Genomic DNA, 9841 nt, shown 5'->3' on the forward strand with positions numbered 1-9841 from the left:
GGAAGACTTCAATTTATTCTCTACAATTTTATTTTTTTAGTCATGTTTATTACTTTTATAAGAGAAAGTTATGATAAAAGGTTCTTTGTTAATAATTATAGGCGAAGTTACAAGAGTCAATTGAATATGAAGATTTGGGAAAAAATAATTCCATAAAAACAATTGCACTAAATCTCAAGAAGTCAGATAGGTAAGTTTGGTCAATATTAAATTAACTTGGGGCAGAATAGTTATATAACAAAGGTCATACTAGAATTTATTCTGCAATTATGGCATTCAAGTTTTAGTTTGTTACCATAAAAGTACAGTGTCCTTTTGCCTTAAAAATTTACTTCGTGCATCTCAGGAAAGGATCCTAAAGGATCAGAGCCAAGGAAATAAATATTGGTTCTCTGTGCTGTTTTCTTCTCATCCTTATATGAACTATTTTATCAAAATCTCTTCATATTATAATTACTTTTTGCTTTGGGGAAAATGTATTGAGAATTGCTAAAATATTTGAAAGACAAACGATGATGTTACAAATAATAGTTTCTTCTTTGCTAACCTTTAGGTATTATCATGGTCCAACTCCAATCCAGTCACTACAGTATGCAACAAGTCAGGACATTATTAATTCTTTTCAAAGTATTAGACAAGAAATGGAAGCTTATACACCCAAATTAACTCAGGTAGGTAACTTATGCAGTTGGAAAACCAGAATTCCGGAGGTGGCTCCATAGTGTAGGGGTTAGCACGTCTGCTTCACACACAGAAGGTCCTGGGTTCGTACCCCAGGTGGAGCCACTGACCATACCCCAGGGGCACCAGGCCCCAGGTGCACTCCGTGAGCCTGTGGGAAGAGACACCCCACCTTCAGAGATCCAGTTCTTAAGGGGAAAAGGCAACATCCATAGGTCAGGGGTGGAAGTGGGAAGGGGGAATTAAAGAGGGAGAAAAAAAAAAGAAAGAAAACCAGAATTCCCATAGATACTTCTTCATTTGATGAGGACAACCAAATTGAACTATAACTAATATTTTAGTTGTGTTTAAAGACATATTTCTGCTAAACAGAATATCAAGGTAGGGAGAAAAGATATTTGGCATATTCAAGAAGTGTCTGAAGATAAGATGATAATGAAAACTAAGATGAGTTTTGTGACTGCTAAATTTTTCCTCCTGTTTACACAGATTTATTGGTAAAATCTCCAAAAAAATTCTGGACATCATTTTGCATGGCCTCCAACTCAGAACATATAAAACAGCTTATTCATTTTTTCCCACCCTTATTCATACATCGGTTGATTAGCAAGTTCTGTCAATTCTTTAGTATTTCTTGACTCCATTTACCTTGGTTTAGGCAAACCTCATCAGTTTGGCACACTGCCACTGCAGGTTATCTTACTAAAAACATAAATCTGATCTTATCACTCTGCAGCTTAAAAACCTTCACTGCCCTCCTTTGTTTCCATTGTAATTATCTGAATGTCCTTGTCTAGCATGCCAGACCCTTTATAATTTCACCCTGTCCACATCTCCAGTCCCAACTCCATTCCCTACCACGCGTAACCAAGAGTCCTGTATTCCATCCTAACACACTAAAGTACCCAAGGTTGTTTAATCATGTTATCTTCGTGTTTCCTTGCTTTTGCTAGTGCTTTCTCTTAGAATGCCCTTACCCTGTTGTGCCCCTGCAGAGCTAATAATAATTATTCAAAACTCATCTCAGATTTTATTGCCTCCATAAAAGCAATCCACAACATCTACAGTAACAAGTTTTTTCCTTTTCCGTTTTTATAAATACCAGGGCACTGAGTTTATACCTGTGCTTATCACGTGTTGTGACTTATATTTACCTTTTATTTTGAAGTAATCTCAGATTTACAGAAAGTTGTAAAAATGTTTTCTGACCCATTTTGTGAGTAGATCCCTTTACCCCAAATATGTGTTTCCAAAAACAAGAGATTCTCATACATAACACAATAAAGTTATATAAACAATAAATTAGCATTAATAAAAGTATTATCTAACCTAAAGGTCTTACAAAAATTTCACTAGTTGTACCACTAATGTCCCTTATAGCAAAAGAAAACTTTTCCTGATCCAGCATCCAAGTCAGGTTCATAAGTTGCATTTAGTTCTCATATCTCTGTAGTCTCCTTTAAAATGGAATCATTTTCAATCTTTGTTTGCCTTAACGACCTTGATACTTGAAGGGTAGTAGCCAGTTTTTTTGTAGACTGCCCTTAATTTGAGTATCTCTAATGTTTCCTTAAGATTGTAGTGACATTATGCATTTTGAGCAGGAACACCACCTAAGTGATATCTAAATGATGTGTTATCCTCAGTGCATTATATCAGAAAGCACATACTTATGATCACTTGGTTAAGGTAGTATCTGCTCGGTTTCTCTACCAAAAAATTACTATTTTTTTCTTTGTAATAAGTATCTTGTGGGGAGATACTTTAAGACTATTCTCTTTCCCATCAAACTTTTTACTCATTAGTTTTTTGGAATCCTTGATGATTCTTTCCAAAAGCAATTATTACCATGCTAGTAGTTAAATGTTGATTTTCCAATTCCATCATCCACTCTACATTTATCAGCTAACATTGTGTTAAAAAGAAGAGCTTGCTTCCCTTCTCCTGTGTTTGTTTATATCTGCACGGATCCATGGATTCTTACATTATTCTATGGGTTATGGGTTGTTCATATATATATTTTTTAAACTAAGGTATAATTTGCATTCAGTAAAATTTATCTTTTTTAGTCTATTCTGTGAGTTTGAATAAATATATACAGTTGTGTAACTAACACAAGATTTAAAAAAAAAATTTTTTTGACACCTCCAAAAAAATGTACCTAGGTTTCTCAGTAGTCAGACCCTTCCCAAGCCCTTCGCACTGGCTTCTTTCTGATAGTGTCCTTACCAGTACTTGAGCACTTTCTTACTTTATGGCACAGTGAGATAGATGTTCCAGGTTCATCTTATACTTTCCCTGCCCCAGGCATAGAATCTTCCTTTTAGTACTGGGTAGATTTAGAAACCAAGATTTCAGTACTGAGTTTACTCATTGCTGTTGGGATGTCATTTGCTACTGGTGTTATTGTCTCCTCAGCAGACAGCTAGGAAATATATATATGTACACATAACAAATTTGGGCTTATTTGACTACTTTCCTTTTAGGCTCTAATTGCCCAAGTAGACCCACCTAACTTTTTTAAGCTGTGATCAGTCTTAAATATTAACATTCTTTCCCACATCTACCTTCTTCTCACCGTATATCCCCCAAAAGTGATTTCATTATCTGAGACACATGAATTGAGTCAGGAAGGCCCAAGAGATGATGTGTTCTCAGGTATGTATACTTAAGTATAGCCAGTGGCTAGTCAAAAAGCTCAGTAGTCACAGAAGCTTCTGGTTACAATGTATTATAAAATTTCTGACAAAAGGAAATAGGAGTAAAGTGAACTCTCATGTCCCCTTAACTTGTGGTTGTCATGTGCTCTGCTGTATGCCAAGCTTAATTTATTTTTTTATCCAGCCCATACACTAATGGATTTATACTTGTGAAAACTCCATTGAAAACCTTTAGACACACTAACCCTGCACTTGAACTGTTCGACAAATGATTTGTTCCTCTCTATAGCCACAGTGCTTATTAGACACTCATTGAATAAATTGGTCAAAATGTTGATACTGACACAGTAAGGAATACATTTTTCTCCTTTTCACTAAGTATATTCAGTTCATTGAAAAATGACAAAGGATGCATTTCTGCTGTGTTGGGTTTTTCCCCCTAGCTGCCAGAAAGGATATATGTTAACATATTATTTTACTTGACATGTTTTCTTAAACTCAGTTTTTCCTTCAATAGTAAGTTCAAGTTAAAGTTGAATTTGTGCTTAAGAAAAGGCTTAAAGCTTGTGAGTTTTGAGGTACCTGTGGACTTTCCTAGTATTCCTGGAAGATTGGTAGGTATTCTCTGGCCTCATGGAAAGTAATCCACTCTGGTTGCTATAAAGTATGTATTTTTACAGAAATAAAGACTTACTGGACATTTTGCCATAAAACTGAAATGTTAAGTAAGAAAGATGGCAAAAAAAAAAAAAAAGGAAAACTTTTCTCTCTGTTTTCTTTCAGGTTCTCTCAAGTAGTGCTGCCAGTAGTACCATCACAGCACTGTCACCTGGAGGAGCACTTATGCAGGGAGGGACACAGCAAGCCATAAACCGTATGTGTTGGGACACCTTCTGTGGCTGTCCTTTTACTGAAATAAGCTCTAAAAAGCAAGTTGAGGGGAGGGCTAAAGTTTATTTGTTTTTCTTTGGAACATCTCTGGGATTTTTGTTTAGTTTTTATGCATCCAGATCCTGAAACATATCTCGATGATAACTTAGATTTCAGAATTGTCTTAATATTACAAACAGTGGCATATTAGTAGTCTCTATATCATTATAAAAGCTTTCTTTTTTTCCTTTTCTATCTCTTAGAATAAAGGGGAACCTAAAAGTTTTCTCAAAATCCAAAGAGAATTTAAATTCTGTGATGTCAGCCACAAAATCAGTAATTTGATTCAGAATAGTACATCCTGCTCTGGCATTTGGAAAGTGTGCACATTCAGATTTATTCTCTGGTCATTCTTTCAGAGACTATACGTATATGAAAATAGCTTTTATCCTATGTACCTTTGTTTTGCAGAAATGGTGCCAAATGATATTCAGTCTGAATTGAAACACCTGTATGTGGCTGTTGGGGAACTACTGCGGCACTTCTGGTCCTGCTTTCCTGTTAATACACCATTCCTAGAAGAAAAGGTCAGAACCAGTTCCAGACGTAGCCAGCTATTGTGGTAGTGTGAATTAATAAGGTAGTATTTTGAATTTGGAAAGTGTTTACCATGTGCCAGGTAACTACTTGGGTAACTACTTTGAATACATTATTTCATTTAAGCCTGTTAGCATCTTGATGGAATAGGTGTTGATACCAATTTTATAGTTGAAGAAACTTAAGATTCAGACCAGTTCCACCACTTTCGATCATACATCTTAAAACTTGTATTTACCTCTGAGCCACTAAAAGTGACTAAAGAACAGAGACCCAAAACAAGTCACATCAGTAAAATTATTTACTTGGTACGTTTTTTAGAGGCGATGAAATCTAAACTGAGATTGACAACAAATATAGCACTAGCTATTTAACACTAAAACTCTTCTAACCAATTAAAGGACAGTTGACAAATAGAAAAATATTTATAGTATTAATAGTAATAGCTTTACTATACAGATTGCTCTCATAAACAGTTTTTAAGAGAAAGATAAATGCCCCATTAAAAATAATAGGCAAAAGAATCTTAACAGTTCACTAAAAAATGCAAATGGCCCAATAAACCTAAACAGAAATTTTCATACTCACTAGTATTCAAATAAATGATCTTTAAAGCTACAGTGAAAGAATATTTTTCATCTTTAATCTGGAAAAGAAGAAAATCCTTAAAATAATCACTGTTGGCTAAGTTGCTAAGGGAATAGCCCTTTCTTCTCCTGCTAGTACTTACCTTTTTAAAAATGCTTTGACCAGAAATTCAATATTTAGAAACTTAACCTAAGGAAATAATTAAGAATGTGTATAAATATTTAGCCATAGAGACCATAGAGATGTTCCTCTACCACTGTCTATGAAAGAAAATGTGGAAATGGCCTAAATATCTACCAGAAGGGGATTGGTTAAGGAAGCATTTGGTATGCTCATACATTAAAATACTATACATCAATTTAAATGATGACTTGGATGAGTATTTAATGACTGAAAGATGTTTACATTAAACCAAGTGAAATTTTAAATCTGTACTATATATTTTCTATATATGTACATTTATACGCATGCACAAAAAATGTCGAGGATATGAATTACGAACCAAAGTGTTTAATTAATGATCTATGAATGGTAGAATAGAATAAGTATATTTTTATTTTCTACTGTTTGCTTTTTTAAAATTTTTCTACAGCAGTCATTTATTACTTTTGGGATAGTTTTTTTAATTTTAAAAAATCTATGTTAGGTATCGTTTTTCTGCACGGTGAAGCCAGTTAATCTCAAAAAAAGTAACCTTCCTCTGTGTATTTTTCTTGTGCTTTCTATAGGTTCTTTGAGATTTCTCTGAAATTCACTATTTCTCTTACCTTTTTTAGGTAGTGAAAATGAAGAGTAATTTGGAACGATTCCAAGTTACAAAGCTCTGCCCATTCCAAGAAAAAATTCGAAGACAGTATTTAAGCACAAACGTAAGGCAACAATCTGATTTTGGCCTGATTTCCTATGTAGTAAATGATGAAATTAATTTATTTTGGAGTAAACAAGTAGGTATATTGTTTTTTTTTCCTGTTGCTCAGGACTTTTTTGTTTTGTTTTTTTAAAAAAAAAAAACTGGAGATGCAAAGATGAATAGGACATAATCCTATTTTTAAGAAATTTAGGGTGTGGAGTGTGAAACAGACACACATAAATATGCAGTCTGGTAAGTACAGTGATTAGAAATGGATTTTCTGTGACGTTAATGAAGCTGGGCTTCAGAATCTCACTTGCTGGGCCTGTTCCAAAGCCCTGGCCATGTGTTCACATGGTCATATGTTTTTGTGAAATATGCAATTAAGTGTACTCTGGTAGGGGTACATTCTCTCTACTCTGACTTCCTTGCATCTCACTTTCCCTTGTGTTACATAGCATACATAAGGCTAGCAGCAGACATTTGGGATTTGGGGTAGAGGAAGTCAGGTGGAGTATACATGTTATTTGGGCTTAGTGGGTTAATCTATGTGTTTTTCAATCACTTCCATGTATAGTTAAGCTATTACTAATCACCTTGGTGTAGAAATGGCTTTAAGGAATGCTTGTATTGCTTATCTTGTCATCTCATCTAATATTGTGACATTAGGGTGCAGGGCCAGAGTGTGTAAGTGGTATGAATGTGTTCCACAGTCCTGGCACAAAAAGAACATGGGTAGAGAGAAAATAAGATTTGAAATAAATGAACCCAGAAACCAGTCTGTAGAAAAGTCTTCTAGGCATCCAGAGTGTAAAACTATAAGCAAGGTTTTGATTCTCATTGATATCTAGGAAGATCTTTTTTTAAGCTTTTTATTAAAATATAGTTAACTTAAAGTATTATATTAGTTTTAGATGTACACCTCAGAGTACTATTTTTTTAATGATAAAAAGTAGAATACCTTCAGAAGAGTGTATAAAATACATATTTGCTTTTTAAAATAAAGCAAATACCTCTGTACCCACCAATTGCAGTAAGAAATAGAACATTACCAGTACCTATAGCCATTCTCTGAGTGCCCCGTCCAGTTGCCTATTCCTCCCTCTCCAAGGCCATGACTAACCCAGGCATTCATAATCATCTTCATGCTTTTCTTTATAGATTCATAGTCTATGTGTATGTTCCTAAAAACACTTATTTTGAAAACCTAGGTAGCAAGCACAAACCTAGCAATGCAAAGAAAAGCAGAAATTGCCACTCTGTGAACAATTCCTAGGTTATAGTCTGCCTGAAGCTTCCCTGATTGTTTACAGAAGGGTGGGGCAGTGGGTGAGGTAGTGAGTGGAAAGTGTCACTTTGTGCCCAGGACTTTTAGGTTTGTTTTTAATACAAGGCTAGAGCAACCACACAAGATCATTTTATGATCACCATCCCCATACTGCCAAAATTGACTTGTAGACTTTACAAGAATTTTACTTCCAACCACATAAGCACTGTCCACCTCTAAGGAAACATATTCCAAAGACATTTTATACCTCTGGAGTCTTTCTCTGCTTAATGACCAGTGTGGTCCTTTTGACTTCTAGTTATGTCCATGATGAGGTCAAAATCTTTTCTACTCAAGATATATAGTTCTGTGCTCATTTCAACAGTACATACACTAAAATTGGAACAATACAGAGATTAGCATGGTCCCTGCACAAGGATGACACGCAAATTTGTGAAGCGTTCCATATTTTTGTGCACGTGCCACAGGCATCAAAAAAAATTATGTGTGTGTATGTTTATATTCCTGACCTAAGGAATGGCATAGTACTTGTATTAAGCATTGAAACCATTTAGATTTTCTGCAGTCTACTAAGTTATATTGAAATCCTGAAATGTTATAGCTGGAAAAGACCCTAGAGAACATAGAAAAATGCTTCACAATATTGGTTAAGCAGCAGAATGCACTGCAGGAGCTTTTGAAAAATCTAAATTCCTGTGTCTCAGCCCAGACCTGCTGTATCAGAATTTTCAGGAGGTTAGGTATTTTTCAGATGTTCTGTAAGATAATGTTGATGCTACCACCCTGGCCATAGTCAAGACTAATATTTAAATCTAGAAATCACCAGTTTAGTTTACCTCCCTCATCTGACAGAAGGAAAAGCCTAGAGCACAATTACAACTTTCATGTTGTCCTATAACTGGTTAATGACAGGGCAGACATTACAACCCAGACAGAGCAGGTAAATTTCCAGCCTCTACTATACCCTACCATCTCTTCTACTTTCTGTACAAAATGTGTCTGATAACACCTTCACAGAGGGCTTACACATTGCCCTATTGGGGAAATACAAGTGAGCTTGGAAACTACACTCTGAAGTATATGCCAGATCGGGATCAGAAGCATTCACTTCGTCAGTTGTTCTTTAAGTGTCTTGCTGTGTTTTTCAGTTGGTAAGTCACATAGAAGAGATGCTTCAGACAGCCTACAACAAACTCCATACATGGCAGTCACGGCGTCTGATGAAGAAGACGTGAAGTGTCTGGCTCTCACAGGTTTTGTGAGATTAAGAGAACTGTTACCTGCAGTGACTCTGGAAACCTGGCCTGACAGACATGCAGATGATCACACAGAAGTGACAAGAAATATCTGCACCACGCCAACTCTTGGAGCTGATGCTGTCGTACTTGCACATTGTGAACTGAAAGGAAAGGAACTGATTAAATGCTGGGGAGGTAAATTAAGGCAGAACCAAAATGAGCTAAGTTGCAAATATATATATATATATAAATATATTTTAAAAAGACACTGTTTACTGCAGTTACTCAGGAACTGCTTTTGATTCACATTAAGCTGCTTTCAGAAATTAAAAAAAAAAAAACTTTTTAAAAGGGTGCATTGAAAAAATCTGAGGTGTTTTGTTGTTTTTCTGTGTAAATTTTTTCTCTAAGTTTATGGCACAGGGTACACCTTAAGTATTTCTCCTCCATCCTCCACTTGATCCTCAAGTTTTACTGAATTCTAGTTGTCCCTTATATCAGCAAGTTAGAGTACTTTAAAATAAAGCAGAGAGAGACTGTTGCTCAACCATCAGGAAACAGTTGTACTCAGAAGACATTGGTCCTGTGTTTCCTACGGAAATAAGAAACAATAAATATTGCACTGAATGTTTGTGGTTTGGAGTCCCTAAATGATAAAGAGGGAACATATTTGCAGAAAGTTGCGTGAGGTTTTTATGCAGAATTTTGTCAGAAGACAATGGCACTGCATGTTTTTCTTTGAGTGCAAATGTACATTGCTGAGATTTTTTTTTAATGGCATGTGCTTCGAAAAAAGGAAATTGCATTTTTAAGAGTTTAAAAATCTTATGAGCAAGAAATATAAGAAATCTTACTTATTTTCACCTCTTTAGAAAAAAATAAAGATGTTTCTCATATCTCCTTTTCTCCAGTATCTGACTTACTGCCCTTGGCGAATCGATAATCATTGCATGATGACTGAAAAGCCTAAATGCAAAAAAAAAAAAATAGATATGTTCTTGTTTCTGGAATCCATGCCATATTTTGTTCCTAATAGGATCAGCTGACTGTTTAAGACTTTAGATGTATT

General features: G+C 35.2%; 1 protein-coding gene and 2 non-coding genes across 4 annotated transcripts in view; all 3 read left to right on the top strand.

The window, feature by feature from the left end:
* GTF2H1 (general transcription factor IIH subunit 1) overlaps nucleotides 1–9399 on the top strand; it is a 31544-nt gene extending 22145 nt beyond the window's left edge. For both annotated transcript variants that reach the window (XM_015586384.2, XM_006907956.3), the window contains 6 exons: nucleotides 102–190; nucleotides 554–671; nucleotides 4125–4215; nucleotides 4683–4798; nucleotides 6173–6265; nucleotides 8683–9399. In XM_015586384.2, the coding sequence (XP_015441870.1) occupies nucleotides 102–190; nucleotides 554–671; nucleotides 4125–4215; nucleotides 4683–4798; nucleotides 6173–6265; nucleotides 8683–8769 (594 nt within the window). In that variant the 3' untranslated portion in view covers nucleotides 8770–9399. The remainder of the gene's footprint in view (nucleotides 1–101; nucleotides 191–553; nucleotides 672–4124; nucleotides 4216–4682; nucleotides 4799–6172; nucleotides 6266–8682) is intronic.
* Nucleotides 713–786, top strand: TRNAV-CAC. Its single transcript has one exon. It is a non-coding gene; the product is annotated as a tRNA-Val (tRNA).
* On the top strand, nucleotides 7883–7986 carry LOC112476728. Its single transcript, XR_003045187.1, has one exon. It is a non-coding gene; the product is annotated as a U6 spliceosomal RNA (small nuclear RNA).
* Nucleotides 9400–9841: the final 442 nt, after the last annotated feature.

The sequence above is a fragment of the Pteropus alecto genome, unplaced genomic scaffold (assembly GCF_000325575.1).
Source record: "Pteropus alecto unplaced genomic scaffold, ASM32557v1 scaffold71, whole genome shotgun sequence".
NCBI lineage: Eukaryota > Metazoa > Chordata > Mammalia > Chiroptera > Pteropodidae > Pteropus > Pteropus alecto.